This window comes from Camellia sinensis, chromosome 9, assembly GCF_055761805.1.
Source record: "Camellia sinensis isolate YWXY chromosome 9, ASM5576180v1, whole genome shotgun sequence".
Taxonomy (NCBI): Eukaryota; Viridiplantae; Streptophyta; class Magnoliopsida; order Ericales; family Theaceae; genus Camellia; species Camellia sinensis.
Genome location: NC_138969.1, coordinates 153,795,416 through 153,816,218, shown reverse-complemented (window position 1 = coordinate 153,816,218; position 20,803 = coordinate 153,795,416). Strand labels below are relative to the sequence as shown.

At 37.6% G+C, this 20,803-nt stretch overlaps 1 protein-coding gene across 2 annotated transcripts; it reads right to left on the bottom strand.

The window, feature by feature from the left end:
* Positions 1-7: 7 nt before the first annotated feature.
* On the bottom strand, positions 8-19,975 carry MBAC1 (Mitochondrial substrate carrier family protein). Of its 2 annotated transcripts, none has more exons than XM_028219001.2 (8): positions 19,674-19,975; positions 2,860-2,949; positions 1,612-1,713; positions 1,351-1,455; positions 1,181-1,279; positions 921-1,109; positions 633-731; positions 8-525 (listed from the first exon to the last, which is right to left on the bottom strand). In XM_028219001.2, exons 1-8 carry the CDS (start codon positions 19,764-19,766, stop codon positions 391-393), a joined length of 912 nt encoding a protein of 303 aa, XP_028074802.2. In that variant the 5' UTR covers positions 19,767-19,975; the 3' UTR covers positions 8-390. The 2 variants fall into 2 exon arrangements, with proteins under 2 accessions (XP_028074802.2, XP_028074803.2); XM_028219002.2 differs by having other exon boundaries at positions 8-517; positions 19,674-19,972.
* Positions 19,976-20,803: the final 828 nt, after the last annotated feature.

Below are 20,803 nucleotides of genomic sequence, written 5' to 3'. Positions count from 1 at the left end.
CAAATCCTGTTGGTAATCTTAACATGAATCATCATAATTTTGCATAAAAATTGTAGTTCTATTCCCCTGGTACAAACTTGTCCAGCTTTGGAAGAGCTGGAGATGTGGATCAAATACACATGTAACTAAATCTGTGTCCAAGCTCACAAAAATAACTTAAAACAAATGAGCAAATTTGGTCAGCCGTACCCATGACAGATAAAAGATGGACCAGGTCATTGTCTGTCTCACAAGAATCAATCCAAGCTTTTGTCTCAGACTAGTAATTTTGCAGTCAGGCGATGTCAAAAAGAGTTATGAGGGTCCTTGCCAACAGCCACCAAATGCATGCACCAACAGGAATGACAAGAAATGATTTGTAGTTCTAGGTAATAGAATGCCGAATCGTCTTTACTCACGCTTGACACCCAGAATTTTCACAGCTAGCTCCCAGGTGACAATTGCAGCTGCATTAGCAGGAAATGCCCTCACAATTGTTGGGCCTAAACCTGTATAGCATCCTTTAAGCCCTGATCTCCTGTAAATCTACCATAAAGAATCTAATAAGCCTCTCACATATTCTTTTATCCCTTGTTTATTCCTTGTGAGATTCATTACAAAGTCTGAAAATATATTAATGGAGGACACTTTACCGATTTCAAAATCTGAAATGGATTTCTGGTGGAGTTTCTGTCTGGGGCAGTCTGGATTATGGTTTTTGCCACATCAAAAGGCAGAACAGCAGACCAAAACTGGAGGCAATAATTGAAGGAAATAGGGTTTAGGGAAAGAAACAAATTGACACATGCAAACAAACCAAAGAAACTGTGCGAAGAAAGGGGGACAGGTAAATAGCAGTCCTTAATTCAGAGACGTGATAGGATGTTGAAGTACTTAGTGCTATTTCTCATTTTCCATTAAAAAAAAAAAAAAAAACTCACTGCTATTCCACTGAGACCACCACTCATAATCCCAACTCCTACATCAGTCAAGTTGTTCTGGTTAGAAGAAGCATCTTTCAATTGTAAATGCATGTAATAACGGACAGACTCATAAGTGCTAAAGAAGACTGCATTTCCTATAGATTCCCTTAATAAGGTTGTAAAACCTCCTTGAAAAATTCCTGTAACCTGGAAAGGTAGTTTGTCAGCTCCAAATCACATCAGAAGCCTAATTTCATAGCAAGTATAGATTTTCTTACCCCTTCAGTTTTAAAAGTTTTAAGGGCACAATCAAGAGGACCATTGTATCTACTGGACTTGGGAACCAAAGAGTCAGTTCCTAGAACTTGCATCCTACACTGGAGAAGCAGTGTCACAAGCATGATATGGGAAACAAAATTGCAGTGCATGAATGCTCTGATTCACTTACCTTCACCAGCTCTGATGGGCATAGTACAAAGCTGATAATCCCTCCACCAATTGCTGCAGATGGAATTATTACTGAGGACTGTGGTTTACCACTTTGAAGCCCTCCCTACATCCGACCAAAGAGAGCGAGACAAAGTGGCAGAGAGAATTGATCATAAATATTAATGAGAAGCAAAAAATTAATCTGCAGCAGCTAAGTCCTGGTTTGCCATTGCAATTGATATGAAATTTCAACAGCAAATAAATTTGCTTTCAAACAAACCTCCAGTGACTGTTTTATTTGGGAATAAATGCCAAAGAGAAGTGAACTTTCAAAGGCCACCCCCAAGAAAGAAGATGTTGCACCTCGATATAGTCCTTTGACCTGTCAAAACTATTATCTCTGAGATTTTGTTGGGAAAAGAAAACATGGAGAACTTTAATCCCCACCCAGAATTATAAAAACAAAAGCTAAAACAAGAAATGCATCTCCAAATTAGAGATTTCATAAAGAAAACGACGTCCAGTTAGTACACATTAATGTGTGTTTGGGAGTTCATATCATATCAATTATAGTAGTTATCAATAAAAAATTGAATTTCTTTCATACTTAAGATACATGAACAAACAAAAAGATTAGTGATGGGCAAGAAGATAGACCTTTGAGATATATGGCTCATTTCTTCATTTAATGCTCTTCTCATCTCAATTAAGAGTCTGTTAAAAAACAGTTGAGCCCCAGTTAATTGTTCTTTACTATTAGTGTCAAACTCCCCCTTACAGATTTCAAATGAAGGGATGTGATTTTTTATCCGTCATTAAAAAAAAATTGTTCAAAAGGAGCAAATCAAAAATAAATAAATTATTTTTGTAGCAAAAGAAAGAGGGTGAGAGTCTGGTTCCAAGGATCCTTCTTCTGCATCATTTTGCATAAATATTGAAAAGGGAACACATCTGCAAGTAACTGGACAAATTCACATGATAACATATTACATTAGTATACTTCAGTGGGGAAGGTCATCAATATTTTATTTTTTGTTTTGCTCAGTAAGATGAAGTATTATAAAGAACATGAACAAGTGCATAGTAAAAAAGTGACGCAGAGGGTGACATGATTTTAGCAATAATGTAGGCTAATACACTAAAAGATACCATAGAGCAAGGATTTGCAAAGTTTTCAATATCATCTCAAATAAGATTGAAGAAAAGACATCACCATTGTAAAGCTACCGAGGTAAAGTGCTTTTCAACCAAACAAAAGCAGTTGAACCTCACAAATTTCTAGACCATAAAATTCATTTTGTGTTCAAGTATAACAACAAAAGATTTGTCTTTTCTGTGATACAAACCTGCTCAATTCTCATCCTTTTCCTGCATATCACTCGTATCATGATGTCTATGTACACATAGATATACATACATATATACATGCACATATTCTTATATAAATGAGAATTTACACAAGAAGGCATAGAATTGTTAAATTGGCTACTATCTAAGATGGGTCTGACAAGAAGTTCAAGTAACATACTCCTTCAGTCTGCAGTACCCTAGCAGTGCAATGCAAACCACTTCTATACTTTATACCATGAACGTCAGTATTTTGTTTTTGCATCTTCACCTGATAAAACAAGATTTCAACGTGTAAGAACCACAAAATGCATTTTCAGCTCTAGATGAAATAAGATTCAGATATTTGAGGTCCATGGTGTCTTGATATCTGAAGAGTCATGTACATTAATCTTCGCCTTCAAGAACGAAAAAGCAAACTTAATTTAAAAACAAAAAGCACTCCCATAAAAAAGAAGACAACTGAATAAACTCAATCAACATCTCTAATATTGTTGAATAAAATATTGATCATAATTATGACAATGGCATCATCAAAAAGCTGCATCTTAAAATATACTAGTATTAGATGATCAAATAGTCAAGAATGAACTCATTTATCTTGTGCTCCTCTTGATGAATTTCAATGATTGATCCAAGCTATGAAATATATATATATATATATATTAGAAGGGCAACACAGGTTTGAAAGATTGTTAGCAAAGCATTTTGACTGCCAAATTCTTTTTCATTTCATTTCCTTTCTGCACCAAATGACGGAAGTAACCCTAACCCTCTAATCCCATTCCCCAAGTTTTGAACTTCTGACCTCTATCAACTAAGGCTTCTCAACAATCACGTTTTATGTTAAGTGTTAGGGTAGTTATGTAATTTGCGTCTGCCTATTATTATTATAAATAGTTGTGTGTAAGGGGAGAACCCTAAGTTTTTTATTCAATAATATTTAGCAGCCATTTCTCTCTCTCTCTCTCTCTCTCTCTCTCTCTCTCTCTCTCTCTCTCTCTCTCCTTCTTCTTCCTCTTCTTCATCATTTATACATTCAACATGGTATCAAAGCGACATCTTCCTCCTTGAAGATATTTTTGCTCTTTTCTTCTTTTTTTCGTCACTTTTTGTATTTTTCTTCTATCATAGCCTTAAAAAAAATTAAAATAAAGAAATAAAAAAAATCCCATCATGATCAACTGAGGCTTCTCAACATGCCTCTGATTTTTGTTTTATTTTTTTGGTCATTCGTTGATTATTTTTCCATTCTGTAAGAAAAATTGATGTATATTATTGATTGATTGTATTTGTGTAGATATTACAATTACAAGGATTCCTATTATATAGGAGTGTGTTTGGGAGTAGGTGGAGAGTAGGTGAAGTGGAGGTGGTAGTGGTGTAGTGGGTTAGGTTTAGTGGAGTAGGTGAGGTGGTAGTGGTGTAGTGGGTTAGGTTTAGTGGAGTAGGTGAGGTGGTAGTGGTGGTAGGTTTATGGTAAATTCTAACAGCCCCCCGCAAACTCAAGGAGGATAGAAACTAACCAACTTGAGTTTGAAGAGAGGAACAAAACAAGAAAATACATAAAAATAAAAAAGGATAGGAGACACTGTATGGTCGTGTCAGACCATTGGTGAAGACACTGAATGGTGGTGTCATAACGTTGTAGATGACACTGTATGGGGGTGTCATAACGTGGTAGATGACACTGTATGGGGGTGTCATAACGTGGTAGAGGACACTGTTGTGACAGTTGTTGTGACAGTTTACGGAGTCTTGCTGGACCCTTGTAGAAACTAACCGGAATCAATGTCGGGACAGTTTACAGAGTTTTGTCGGACCCTTGTAGAAACTAACCGGAATCTATGTCGGGACAGTTTACAGAGTCTTGTCGGACCCTTGTAGAAACTAATCGGAATCAATGTCGGGACAGTTTACAGAGTCTTGTCGGACCCTTGATGGAGCTAACCGGAATCAATGTCGGGACAGTTTACAGAGTCTTGTCGGACCCTTGTAGAAACTAACCGGAATCTATGTCGGGACAGTTTACAGAGTCTTGTCGGACCCATAAAGGAGCTAACCGGAATCAATGTCGGGACAGTTTACAGAGTCTTGTCGGACCCTTAAAAAGTCGCACCCTCAAAAGGTGTGCCCAATTTTTCAAAAGGCGTGCCATCAAAAGGCGTGCCCAATTCATCAAAAGGCGTGTCCACTTTATCAAAAGATGTGCCATGAAAAGGCGTGCCAGTTTGTCGGGCGTCTTGGCTTGCGCGCCCGTTTTGTCGTCTGGTGGCAAGAGGCGCGCGATGCGCGTGGCTACCTCGGCTATTAAACCAAGACGGAGGCTGAGGCTTGAAAGCATAACTAACCAGTGGAAACCTCTTCGTTCTCTGAGAGAGATTTCTGAGAGAGATACTCTGTAATACTCTGGTGTCTCTGTTTTCTGAGAGAGATTTCTGAGAGAGATACGCTGTAACACTCTGTGTTTTCTGAGAGAGATTTCTGAGAGAGACACTCTGTAACACTCTGTTGCCTAGAAAATGGCTTCATCGTCTTCCCGCGGGCTGCTCACCCTCTTTCCCGACCTCAACGAGTCAACGAGAGAGAGAACTGGTGCGGCGGCACTGGAAACTCAACCAAGCGCCCCGGAGTTTGCTCCGTTGAACTTTCCGATGCGGTCGGTGGAGCAAAGAATGGCAGTGCAGTCGGATGTGGAGGCCAATCAGTATACTTTGAAGGCATGTGTGGAAAGCATGACGGCGGTCACAAACCTGTCGAACCGGCTGCAGAGTAGGACAAATGAGGTGCAGCATTTAAACTCCCAACTGGCTCTGCTCCAACGCATGTATAAGGATGCGCGAGCAGAGATAAGTGTGCTGAAGGCGGAAAACAAGGAGCTGAAGCGGAAGGCCACCGTGATGTTCCGATTTGGAGGTCCACCATATGCTGTAGTGGAGGAGCAGGGAGGAGGCAACTTGCTTGGTGGTCTAGGAAGCACGGAGGCAACACCGGCAAGGACCACCCAGGACGGAGGCAAGAAGAAAAGACCGGCGGCTGAGTAGAGAAGAAAAAATCCCACTGTGGGTGTGGTGGTTTTGTTTTTGTGTTTTTTTTTTTTTTTTTTTTTTTTTTTTGGATGTAAAATGGTGAACGGGGGGAGCCCCGACATGAATAAAAGGAGTGTGGTGTGCAAGGTCGTCTTATGCCTGGTTGTTTTTTTTTGTTTTTTGCAAAAATAAAAAAAGAAACAAAAAAATAATAATAATAAGAATAATAATAAGACTAATAAGAATGGGCTGTGCAATAGATTAAAAGAAACATAGATATATATAGATAGAGATATATTAAAATAAGAGAAAGTGGAGTGGGGTGGATTAAATAAAAAAAGGAAAAAGAAAAGGGGCTCTTTATGCAGGTGTATGTCGGCTAGTGGAAAAAAAGAAAGGAAAAGAGGGTGGCTGAATATGCCTTTCACTATGCTAAGGCCCATGGTAGAGAGAGAGTGTCTGCAATCCACAAAGCCAACATCATGCAGAAAACTGACGGTCTCTTTCTTAAGTGTTGTCGCAAAGTTGCCGAGAAGTATCCTGACATAACATATGAGGAAGTTGTTATTGACAACTGCTGTATGATGCTTGTGAAAAATCCAGCTCTTTTTGACCTTCTAGTGATGCCTAATCTGTATGGTGACATTATCAGTGGCCTTTGTGCTGGGTTGATTGGAGGCTTGGGCTTAACACCAAGCTGCAATATTGGTGAGGGAGGCATTGCTCTTGCTGAGGCTGTGCATGGTTCTGCACCTGATATTGCTGGAAAGAATCTGGCAAACCCAACAGCTCTAATGTTGAGTGCTGTAACGATGCTTCGCCATCTGGAGCTGCATGATAAAGCTGATCAGATACCATGTTAAAGTTGATGACAGATCTGGCTTCAACCCGCATGGTTTCGAGCCATGGCTTGTTCTAGAAAGAGAAAGTATGAGAGAGATCTTGCGAGTTGATGGAGGTCTCAAATTGGTTGAGGTCCGGCTGCAGAAAAGAAAACAAAGCTGCTGCTGTTGTTGTTGTTTTTTTGTTTTTTTTTTTTTGTTTTTTTTTTTTTTTTTTGTGTAAAATTATGATCGGGGTGGATCCCGGAGATGAATAAAATATGGGTGTTTTATTTATTTTATTTTTTATTTTTTTATTATTTTTTTTTTGTTTTGGGAGTGTTTTGTTGAAAAAATAAAAATAAAATGAAAGAAAACAAGGGAGAAAGAAAATAGATAAAAAATATTTATAGATGGATTATATGAAAAACATCAGTGCGATTGTTTCAAAATAAAGTGGGGTATTTAAAAAAGAGGAAAAGTGACTTGGAAAAAATAAATAAAAATAAGTGATTTTTGAAATCAAATGGAGGAGAGAGAGGGACAAACCCATGTGATAAAGTGGAGAGAGAGTCGGTGAGTGGGGTGCAAAAGGTGAAGGAGAAATGATGGATTGAAAATGGGTGACAGCAACTGGAAAATATCATAGATCTGATTTTTAAAAACCTCGTGACAGCATTTCATCAGCTTCATCCAAGACAAACATTTTGATGTAAACAGGGCGAAGTGATTGTCTCCGCAACATGTCAAACACACGACCAGGAGTACCAACAACAACATGAACCCCACTGGAGAGAATGCGCTGATCTTCGCGCACACTAGTCCCTGCAACACAAGCATGAACCTTCACACTTTGCTGGGCAAGTTCAAGAGTGGGTGGAAGAACCAAAGCTTGGCACTCAACCAAGCTATAATCTAGCTGCTGCAGAATTCCAGTTCCAGACTGTCTCGTCATATGAGGTGAAGAATTCTTCTCCATCAGCCTCACACATGACTACAGTTGCACAAATCTTTGTTGATTTTATCAGCGGAATAGGTTGAGGTCCGGCGGGCGGCTAAGGTGAGGTTGCCGCCCGCCGGGGAAGCGAAAATACTAGGTTTTAAACCAGCTCTGATACCATGTAAGAAAAATTGATGTATATTATTGATTGATTGTATTTGTGTAGATATTACAATTACAAGGATTCCTATTATATAGGAGTGTGTTTGGGAGTAGGTGGAGAGTAGGTGAAGTGGAGGTGGTAGTGGTGTAGTGGGTTAGGTTTAGTGGAGTAGGTGAGGTGGTAGTGGTGTAGTGGGTTAGGTTTAGTGGAGTAGGTGAGGTGGTAGTGGTGGTAGGTTTTTGGAAAAATGGGTGATTTTCTGGAAACTCTGCTTCATACCTCTTTTGGATGATTTCTTCTCTCCTAACCTAATCCCTGGGGGCCGACTGACACCTTGGAGGCCTTGGGTGTCCTTGTTTTAAAGGTTTGTTGAGATTTCTCTTGATTTATGTCAGTTTCGGCTCATCTAGGTGTGATTCTGGCTGTGTTTTGGTACTGCTTTCTGTGCCTAGAGGTCATCTAGGTGTGTTTTGGTACTACTTTTGGTTCTGAGGTTGGTTTTTTAATTTGTCTCCCTTGGTGTTGTTGCTGTGGTACTGTTGGGTTGTTGTTTGGGTTGGTTTTTTTTAATTTTCAATGGCTGAGGTTAAGGCTGAGGGTCCACAGGTCAATGGAGAGAGTGGAGGATTGCATTGTCTTATGAACCTTATTGATAGTCCGTCTCTTCAAATCAATCCTGTGAAACTTGATGGTACTAATTACCTGATTTGGTCACACTTACGTAGTCTTGCTATTGCTACCCAACGTTAAACTGGCTATATTACCAGTACCCTCCAACAACCTAATGCTGATGGTAATTCACGTACTCAATGGATTTCTGAGAATGCTCTAGCTATGACTTGGCTGATTAACTCCATACTGCCCACTATTAGTTGGACATTTCTCCTTTTGGATACGGCTCATAAGATTTGGACCACTACCATACAAATGTACTCACAGCAGGGTAATAATGCCTAGGCATATGAGTTGAGGAAGAAGATTCGGGGCTTGGATCAGACGGACAAATCACTTGCCTTGTACTATGCTGAGCTTAGTAGTTTGTGGCATGAACTTGATTATTATCAAAGTTTCCAGGTTGTTTGTTCCCAGGATGCTGCTTTGTTTAAGCAATCTGTAGAGAATGAGCATGTGTATGACTTTCTTACTGGCCTTAATTTGGAGTATGATCTGATCCGGGTTCAGGTGATGGGTCATTCTTTGTTTCATACCTTACACGAGGCTTATGCTTTGGTTCAGCAAGAGGAGAGTCGGCAGAGTGCTATGGTCCATTCTTCTATTCAGGAACGTTCTGCTTTGGTTGCTACTCCTACCACCTGGGATGTTAAGCCTAGTCTGGTTCAGCTTGGGAGTAAGGGTACACTGGTTGATCGAGATCGATTGAAGTGTGATTATTATGGGAAAGATAGGCATGACAGAGAGCATTGTTGGGAGCTGAATGGTCGTCCTACTCGAGGCCTTGGCCGTGGTGGCGCTTCTCATTCCCAAGCACATGTGTTAGACATCACTGCTAGTACTTCTTCTGACACTAGTACACTTTCTCAAGATGAGCTCTACACTCTTAGGCAAGGAAGCACGGGTGCGGGTACGAGTATGGTACGGGTACGAGTGCGAGTACGCCGATTCGGTAAAACTCAAAAAAAATATGATACGAGTACGGCTGCGGTACGCCGATATATATATATATATATATATTTTTTATATAATTATGGTTAAAAGATCCAACCTACAAATTAAAATTAAATATCAAAACTAAAAAGAGAACTACTCATTTTCTTATAATTTAAAACCACTAAGCGTTAAAAATAATATTTGTGAAATCTCTCACTTTGACATGTTATGCACTGTGAATTTGTGATCATAATTTATTTTTAAAATCTTTCTTTTTGCTCATCAATTTGCTATTTTTATAGGGTGAAACCAAAGAAATAACAGGATACCAAAGAAAGATTTAAGGTTAATTGCCAACAATAAAGGAAAAAAAATTCTCTATTGAGGCAGGTTGTCAATTGCAATTTGCATAATACATAAAATTGCATCATTCCCAACCACTACTAATCAACTAATACCGTATCAATTTTTAATGTTTTGTGCATAAACTTCAAAAGTTTGTTATGATTAAAGATTTTATAAAAAAATTCTAGGAGGATCTGAAGCAAAAGCATAATGCATAGTCATACATAGAACTGCCCTTTATAGGCCTTGTTATTTTTTTTGTTCAAATTGCTTTTTAAAAACATCAAAATCATTTGCTGATATGCTTATACAATTCATACAAATAGACAGGACAGTAAAGAAACATCAAAATTGCTGATCTGCAAGGGCACCAAAAAAATAAAAATAAAAATAAAAAATAGCTGATCTGCAAGGGCACAAAAAAAAAAAAAAAAAAAAAAGGCCCCGCCGTACCCGAATGAACCAAACGTACCGGACCCCCTTTTGTCGTACCGGGTACGCGTGCAGCCGTACCGGTACGCGTACCCGCACCCGATAAGTACCCGGTACTCGTACGGCACTATTTTTGGAGTACCCGTGCTTCATAGCTCTCAGGCGTTTGATGGCTCAGCTTGATTCTCCATCTACCACAGCCCCTTCCACTTCTATTTCTTCCAATTTTGCTCACACAGGTATTCTTGCTAGTGGCCTTAGTACATCCTCATCGCTTTCTTGGATTATTGATTTTGGTGCTACCGACCACGTGAGAGGTTTCCCTAGTCTTTTCTATTCTTATTCTCCTTGTTCTAGCCAAGATAAGGTCAGAGTGGCTGATGGCACGTTATCCTCAATCTCTAGCAAGGGTTCGGTTAATTGTTCCTCTTTGCTTTCTCTTTCATCCGTTCTTCATGTTCCTAATTTTTCTACCAACTTACTTTCTTTTAGTAACCTTACTACATCTCTAAATTGTTATGTGACCTTTTTTTCCTACTCATTGTCTCTTTCAGGAACTAGCTACGAGGAAAATGATTAGCAGTGGTAGAAGACAAGGTGGACTATATTTTTTGGATGTCGTCCCTCCAACATTACCTTTGTCCTCGGCTCAAGCTCTTCAGTGCACTACCAGCTCCTCCCTTCATCTTCTTCATCAGTGGCATTGTCGTTTAGGTCATCTTCCTTTAGTATTTTAGAAAAAAATTTCCCTTCATTGGTCCGAGATTGTCCTCGGAATAATTTTGTTTGTGATGCTTGTGAATTTGCTAAGCATAAATGTACTTGTTATCCGCCAGTAAATAAAAGAAGTAATTTTCCTTTTATGCTTGTTCATACTGATGTGTGGGGGCCTTCCCCTGTGATTTCTACTTCTGGGTATCGGTGGTTTGTTACTTTTATTGATTGTTATTCATGTGTGACTTGGATTTACCTGCTTCAAACTAAAAATGAGGTTTTTTCTTACTTTCGACTTTTTCATAAAATGGTGACCAATCACTTCAATGCTAACATCAAAATTATTTGGAGTGACAATGGGATTGAGTAGGTTGACAGTAGTTTTCGGGCATACCTTGAAGAGCATGGCATTCTTTATCAGACTAGTTGTGTTGGTACTCCTCAACAGAATGGAATTGCTGAACACAAGAATAGCCATCTCCTTAAAGTTGCTTGCTCTCTCAACAGAATGGAAGGCATGTTGTTCTTAGCGTTGCTTACCTTATTAACCGCATGCCTTCCAATGTCCTCCAATTCCAAATTCCTATTGAACTTCTCCCTGTGACTTATCTTACTGCTTCTCTTCTACCTCGGGTTTTTGGGTGTGTCTACTTTGTTCATCTTTATCCTCGTACTCGTGGGAAGCTTGATCCTAAGGGTACACGTTTGTGCTTTTATTGGATATTCCGCCACTCAGAAAGGTTACAAATGCTATGATCCTCAAACTCGCAAGATGCATGTTAGTATGGATGTTACCTTTCGTGAATCTAAGTCTTTCTTTTCTTCTCCGCCATCTCCTCAGGGGGAGAGTATTATAGATGAAATTGCGGATGAGATGATGTCATATCAGCGGGTTATTATTTGTGATGAGGGGGAACCTAAGAGTCCTGTTGATGGAGAGCCTAGCATAGGTGGCCGTTTAGACAAGGTTGATCTTAAGACTTATTCACAAAGAGACTTCTCTTGTGCCACCAGGTCAATCATCATCCTCTATGCTGGTTCCAAATCCAGTTTCGACAAACTATAGGAAATGCACCTCAATCTATCATTCCTTCAGTAGATGATATTCTTTCTGTGGATGATGGTTCAGTTGTTGATGAGTTGAGTCTTCCTATTGCTCTTAGGAAAAGGGTTAGGGCATGTACTCAACACCCCATTTCTAAATTTGTGTCATATGATTCATTGTCTCCTGTATATCGTGCTTTTGTCTCATCTTTGTCTTCTATGTGTATCCCATAAGGTTGCAAAGAAACTATCCATGATCCTAAGTGGAAAGCGGCTATGGTAGAAGAGATGAAGGCTTTGAGCAAGAATAATACTTGGGAGTTAGTTCCTTTAACTAATGGAAAAAACTAGTGGGGCGTAGATGGGTGTTCACAATTAAGCAAAAAGCAAATGAGACAACTGAACGGTACAAAGCAAGATTAGTGGCCAAGGGATTTACTTAGACATATAAAATTGATTATCAAGAAACATTTGCTTCTATAGCAAAAATGAATTCCATTCGAGCCCTTCTTTCGTGTGCTTCTAACTTAGGTTGGTCTTCACAACAATTAGATGTGAATAATGCATTTCTCTATGGTAATTTGGAGGAGGAAGTATATATGGATGTGCCACCAAGATTCTCATCAAAATCTACAGTTGGAAAAGCTTGCAGGTTGAACAAAACTCTATATGGGTTGAAACAGTCACCTTGAGCCTGGTTTGACAAATTTCTGAAAGCTATGTTGAGATTTGGATATAAGCAAAGCAATGTCGATCACATTATGTTTGTCAAACACAATGCAAACAAAGTACTTATTGTATATGTGGATGACATAATTGTGACAAGGAGTAATGAGGAAAGGAAGTGACAAGTCTTAAGATACAGTTGGCCAAGGAGTTTGAGATCAAAAATCTTGGCCCATTGAGATACTTTCTTGAGATTGAAGTTACCAGATCTGATAATGACATCTTCATTTCTCAAAGGAAGCACATTCTTGATCTTCTTAAGGAAACTAGCATGTTGGGTTGTAGACCTGCTGATTCGCCTATTGAAGCCAATCATCATCTTTGCAGTGGTCTTGGTGAGCTTGTGGAGAAGAAAAGATACCAAAGACTTGTGGGAAGGCTTATATATCTATCTCACATTCAGCCAGATATTGCCTATGTAGTCAAGGTCGTAAGTCAATTTATGCATAATCCTCGTACAACACATTTAGCTGTTGTGTATCGCATTTTGAGGTACCTTAAATCAACTCCGGGCAAAGGAATTTTGTTCTCTAATCATGGCCACTTAAGATTGAAGGCATTTACAGATGTAGATTGGGCAAGTTCTGTAGATAACAAACGGTCTACATTTGGTTACTTCAACTTTGTAGGGGGAAATTTAGTTACTTGGCATAGCAAGAAGCAAGCAGTGGTATCCAGGTCTAGTGCAGAGGCAGAATATCGAGCTATAGCACATGTGAGCTTATGTGGCTTCATTCCTTGTTGGAGGATATAGGAATCGTTTGTCAAGAACCAATGACTCTATATTGTGATAACAAAGCTGCCATCAACATTGCCCACAATCCGATCCAGCATGATCAGACCAAACATATTGAGATAGACAGACATTTTATTAAGGAGAAATTAAATAACGGATTGATACGTATGCCTTTCGTGAAGTTTGAAGATCAATTAGCTTATGTGTTTACTAAAGGTCTTAGTAATAAGATCTTTCATCCTATTTGTTACAAGTTGAGCATGAGAAATATCTTCGCACCAACTTAAGAGGAGTGTTAAATGTTAGGGTAGTTATGTAATTTGTGTCTACCTATTATTGTTATAAATAGTTATATGTAACGGGAGAACCCTAAGTTTTTGAGTCAATAATATTTAACAGCCGTTTTTCTCTCTCTCTCTCTCTCTCTCCTTCTTCTTGCTCTTCTTCATCATCTATACATTCAACATATTACAATTAGACCAACAAGTAGTTGGTACAAGGCCAACCATATTTAAAATTAAATTATGTATTATGTAAAATTACAATATAACATAAAAATAAGCACTTGATTAGTAAGATTATAGCATACGATTGGGATTATTAGTCTATAGACTCGTAATCATATATTTGATAGCAAATTTAATTAACCAGATTACATGTACGGCAGATAGTCAACCGACAAAATTGGCAAATGTTTAATATTGAGAGGTGTTGGGGATCGTACTGTCAAGTATGAAAGAAAATAAAAAATGAATACATAACAAATGGCTATCTCACTAATTTAATTGGATAAATAATCCTACACTAATTCATGGGATTATTAATCATTTCACTATTAATCCTGTTAATCAAACAAGGCATAAAAACCTTAAAAGAAAATCCATTACAGTCAAAGCTTTAGCAACTCAGGAAGTGCATGCCATGAAACCTTGACTAGGCATGCCAAATGTTAGGCGATTATGCTAGTTTTGAACATAAACCAAAGTATTCCAGGTTATTTTCTTATTTGTGAGTTTATCTGATTTTACCGGAGCAAAAATCAGGTTTCATGTTAAAAGATTTTGCCAAACTTTATAGAGGCCACCAACCTCGTGTAAGCCATCTTCCAGACCTAAAACCAAGAAAAGCAATCCATTTTGCAAAGGAGCTCCAAAGCAAAAACAAGTGCAAAGGTATAGATTCTTCCTCACTATTTATTTCTGGAATGGATTTTATAACAATGGAATGTTTTCTTCCAAAAAATTATAGACATCTAAAAAAAATTTCCAAGTGGACATGTTCCCATGACTTGCTATTCTTTTTTCCCTTTTTTTTATAAGTAAGCATTAGGAAAGCATCAAGGCAATGTTAACAAATACAACATAAAAGAATCAACAAAAAATTCAAAATTAAGCAAGAAAAGTATCTATAAAATCCACAAAAGCAAACATATCTAGGGACACTCTCACCGAAACCCAACTATACAAAAATGACCAGAAACTTATCCTTCATATGAGCCACCGATTCATCCACCCGTTGCAAAATATGCCAATTACACTCCAATCAAATCATCCACATCAGACATAAAGATGCCAAAACCCACGCCTTCTCTTCCTAACCCTATCTCCTCTCTAACCATGAAGAACACCCTCAACGCTCTCTTGTTGTACCCAAACAACACCAAACACACAAAAAATCAACACTCAAAGTTGATATGCCACCGAACAATGAAGAAGAAGATGAGACACCGACTTTGCAGCCCCATGGCACATACAACACCAATTGACCATAATTAGTCGATGCCGAATAAGATTATCAATTGTGAGAATCCTATCTAACGCCCACGCAAAGAACGCTACCATGGAAGGAATTCTAGCAATCCATATACTGCCATAAAAATGAAGCTGGACGCCTCCCACCAAAGCCCTGAAAAAAGATGACACTGAAAACACTCCCTTAGCACCCTGCCACCGCCACACCAAGCAATCATCCCCCTCACCTGCCACTCGAACTCCATACAGATAAACCAACAAATCCATTAACTAATCAACCTCCCAATCCTAAACCTGCAACCAAAACTTCACAACCCAAACCACCCTCCCCTCAAATAGGTAGCTGCCCCAGCATCCCTATCCTCCGCAAGTCAAAAAATCATCGGGAACAAAGAAGCGTGATGTAGGATGAGTAAGGATTACTTTCCTACAAGTAGTAAACCAGGTTAAGTATACTAGCAATAGTAACAATAGACTTATAGGGCTGGAATTGGTGGGAGTTTGTGGCTTCAAAAGTATTTAAAAAATAGGATTGTAAAAGGGTAGTTGGCGAATGAAAATACAAGTGTCTAGGGGTTGTTGGGTGGTTGTTCTAAGCACTATGAACAGTGTTGGATAGTAGAAGAAGAAGAGAAAAAGGCACTTCACCCTCACAAGAGATATGCCAATCACACAAACACAATCTCAAATTTTCATAACATTAACTCTGCTCTTAAATCATTGAGATTACACATATATTTATAGGCTAATGACTCTCCTAATTCTACCAAGACTATAACTCAAATTTAAAAACTAAAAATATTTAGCAATTACTAATATTCTAGACCAACTATGACTTCCAATTAAACTTTACTCATAATAGGAAACTTTAATGATTTCTAATTCTACTTCAATATCAAAATAGGAAATTTGCACTTTTGACCACTAAAATTGTTTTAGTCATAATAAAACCTATATATATAATGACCCATTTAATAACTTGACCTAAAATAAAACCCATGGGCAACCCCTAAAACCCATGTCCAACAATTATTACAATTACCATTATACCCTTAATTACTAAGCCTACTATAATGACATGAAGATTCAAAATTATTCCAAATCCTTAATTCTCAATGCCTTAAATGTGTTTCATGTGAAATTCTAGATTTGCTCCTTTTCTTCTTTCCATGATCTTCATCATTCTCCCCTGTATTCAAAAAAACTCGACCTCGAGTTTTATAATGTTGAAGTATAAAGATTATGGAATCTTGCACTTGCAACCATTCAAATTGATTACTTTGAACGAACGATGAGAAAATCAAAAAGTTCAATGTTGTCATCAATCCATTGACCACATCGAATTTATTAGGAATAATAAACTCAATGTGAGCTTCATTTTTCTTGTGAAGAGCAGAAAGTTCAGTTGCATTCGCATCATTTTCTTTGGCTTTCTTGGCTTTAGAACCTTGATCACGACGATCTTTCATGCTTTCTTTAGTAAGCAAATTAATTTTCGCCTTCATTTCTTCAATATCCTTAATATTAGCAACATGTTCATCTTTCTCTTTTATAGTTTCTTCAAAATCTTCTACACTATCAACTTTTTGCTCCTGGATATTAGTCTTTTGTAAAACAGCACCCAACAATCCTTCCATATAAGCTTTCAATCGATTCAAAGTTGTCTTGATAGTATGCACATCACTCTTTATTATTATAACATCCTCCTTAATTATCACAAAATCCTCCTTTAACATCACAACATCTTTCTTAGTAGCTCTACAATTTGTTGACAAAGCTTCAAAATTCCAATTTAATTCAACGCTTGTCAACATTGTCATAAAGAAAGCAATTTCATCAAAAGAATGGTAAAAAACAAGGTAGGATCTTGAAGCTCTGATACCAAACTGATGTAGGATGAGTAAGGATTACTTTCCTACAATTAGTGAGCCTGGGTTCAGTATACTGGCAGCAGCAACAATAGACTTACAGAAATGGATTTGGTAGGAGTTTGTGGCTGGAAAATAGGAGTTTTAAGGATTTGTAAAAGGGTAGGGTTTTGGTAATGAAAACACAAGTGTCTAGGGGTTGTTGGGTGGCTATTCCAAGCACTGTGAATAGTGATGTAAATAGTAACCTTGCTAGATAGAAGAAGAAGAAGAAGAAGAAGAAGAAGAAGAAGAAGACATGCTTCACCCTCACAAGAAATAGGCCAATCACACACAGTCTCTCAAATTTTCATAATATTAACTCTGCTCTTGAATCATTGAGATTACACATATATTTATAGGCTAATGACTCTCCTAATTCTACCAAGACTATAACTCAAATTTAGAAACTACAAATATTTAGCAACTACTAATAATCTAGACCAACTATGACTTCTGATTTTACTTTAATCATAATAGGAAATTTTAATGATTTCTAATTCTACTTCTATATCAAAATAAGAAACTTGGACTTTTGGCCACTAAAATTATTTTAGTCATAATACAACCTATATATAATAATTCATTCAATAACTTGACTTAAAATAAAATCCATGAGTGACCCCTACAACCCATGTCCAACAATTATTGGAACTACCATTATACCCTTAATTATTAAAACCTACTATAATGACATGAAGACTCAAAATTATTCCAAATCTTTAATTCTTGACGCCCTAAATGTGCTTCATGTAAAATTCTAGATTTACTCTTTTTCTTATTTCCATGATCTTCATCAAAGCAAGATTCTAATCCCTACTCTGAAATTGCACTAGTTTTCTCCTCCCTACCTGAATGCTAACCACCTTTGAAACTCCCCCCACACCAACAAATACATTTCCACCAACCCTTACCATGATCACTATCCCAGAACTCCACCGCCCCACCCAACCCCACCCAACCCCACCCCATACTTTGTCACCAAAACCTCTTCCTTTCCTACACAAAACTCCATAACCACTCAATAAAACCCTATTGAAAGTAACCAACCTCCTTACCCCAAAACCCCCCACCTCCTTCAAGCTACAAATCATATTCCAATCAACCAGATGATACTTAAACTCATCACCCACATCTCCCCAAAGGAAATCCCTCTGTAACTTCTCCAAACGTCAAGCAACCGATACCGAAATCACATGCACAAACATGAAGTAGACCGCAAAGGTAAACCCAACTAAGACGCAGGCAAAAACGAAACCCTACAACCAAGAATAGCAGTCGAAGTCGATAACTACCTAACCTCCCCAACTAGGATCAACTCTGACTTTGCCAAATTCACCTATCGACCCGAAACTATCTCAAAACACACCGTTAACTACCCAAGTATGCCGCCTCAAACCCACAAAAAAATCAAAGCATCATCAGTATCCAGAAGATGAGAGACAACCAAAGGCACCACATTCTTCACCCCTACCACAAAAGCCTTCAACAACCCACCATGTACAGCCTGAGATATCAATCTATTGAACGCCTCCATCACCAATATAAACAGCAAAGGAGAAGAAGGATCCCCCTATCATCATAGACCATAACAAGAGTGAAAAAAATAGCAGGCTAAATCATTTTAGGTTATATTCACCAACCCAATTACCAATCTTGAAAGTACATAACTAAGAGAATGAACTTATGTCTAATCCTATTAATTTACGAGGTAAACACAGCATTCCTGTATCAAATGCTTTTGGCCATTTAGTGGGTATCGCCAACCTTGACTCAAACCTATATCAAATTTAAATTTTGGTAGAAATCACTCAAAAACCCTCTCCACTCTTTTTTCACCCAAACTTATATCAAATTAAGTTTTGCCCTTTTTTTACCCAAATCACAGAACTCCTCAAATGTTTACTCAAAATTTTCAAGACCATTTTGTAGCATTCAAATTTACAACTCTGCCATTATTAAAGCTTTTACTCAAATCTCTGCATGAATCATAGTTTATCCATTAGAATGTTACATATCAAATAAAGCTTTTACTCAAATTTGAATAAAAATTTAAGCAGGGGCTAGAGATGGCTTGACTCAAACCTACATTTGGGTAAAAATTACTCAAAATCCCCTCCATTCATTGACTCAAACTTATATCAAATTGAGTTTTACCCATTTTTACCCAAATCATGAGAAACTCAAATGTTTACTCAATTTTTCAAGACCATTTTGTAGATCTCAAATATACAACTCTGTCGTTACTGAAACTTCTACTCAAGTTTATGCCAAATTTATGTTTGTCCAATTTAAGTGTCTCACATCAAACCCAAAAACAGAATGGAGATTCCCCAATTAAGTCATGAATACATACATATATATATATATATATATATCACTCCAAGTCCTACCACTGGATCGAATGACAACAATTAATCAACAAATACTAGCGAAAATAATTGAATCAACAAATAGAGAAACTAAGGGGTTGTTTGGGGATGTGAAAAAAAATCTTAAAAAGATAAAAATTCACAACGTTGTTTGTCATCATCAATTAAAAAAATCAAATGTCACATTAACTGTTTCAATTTTATTTTTATTTTTTTAAAAAAAAAAATTTGTTAGCAACTTCCCATACCCATGTAACTCTTCTAGAACCTTAAAAAAGGTTAAAAAACCACCCAAAAAATGGAACCCCAAACGAACACTAAATCTCATAGTCCCATGAGAAATGCAGTCAATTCAATTCAATTCAAGCGTTTAAAATGAATGGATTGAAAAGGGCATACATACATACCTTGACTGTGTCGAAGGGGTGTCCGATGATAACAGTTGCAACACCGGCGAGCAAACCGGCCAAATAATCCTTGTAACTCGAACTCTCCTCCATCCCTCTCTCTCTTTTTCTCTCTATAACCCGCCTACTTTGCAGTAACTATGAGAGCACATCATATCATGGTCTCTTTGTCACCATCTTCTTCTATGCCCGTGTGTGTCTAGTCTGGGTAGGTATGTGTGCGGCGGGAGCGTCTATTTACATACATTTACAAACCACCTTTCATCTCTGAAGCGACACTGTTAATTGATTTAATTTTTATTACAATATTAATTTTATGTAAAATAATTAAAAAGGACAAAAAATTATGATACATACTTTTTGTAAAATTATCATAAAAGATTATAATGAATACAATATACACCAAGTATCTCAAACGGTATTTACGTATCTTTACTCTCAAGAATCCAAAAATCTTAAGACAAAAATCAAAAATCTTAAAAAAAAAATCAAAAATATACGTATTATTAAAGGTTTTGATTAGACTAAATGATAGATGCATCTGGCAATATTAGTTTAAAACAATAGAGGAAGGAAAATGTTAGTTTTTCTTCTTTTTTTTTCCGTTTTCGTTTACTTGTTGAGCGGTGAATCGTTTGTATTCATTCGGTTATCCAGAGTCAAACAATATATCCATATTTGACTATCTACAACCGAACAAATTATATATGTTCGATTTTGTAGTGTCGAACTTTGCTTGGCTTACAACTCTTGTACCATCAAGAATTGATAGTGTGAAGGGGCCTTTTATAAGCATGCTAGTATATTGTGAGTTCTGAAGTCACTAAGGCCATCTTCTCTTAAACTAATTAAATTTCGAACTGTGAGATTCAATAGTCACGATTCAATTTTGTTCGACACTCACATTTCAAACATATTGAAATTGTTCGATAGACTAAGTTCGAATAGTTTGCTTAAGTTCGACACTAAAATGTTGAACATATTGAATTTGTTCGACAGAAATACTCCGGACAAAAGGTTAATGTTCAATAGACCAGTGTGAGGGTGAAGATGGAAAATATGATTGGGATGTGTGAGTAAGGGCAAGGATAAAAGATTGTGGTGTGTATTGAGTAAATTTTGTATTTATC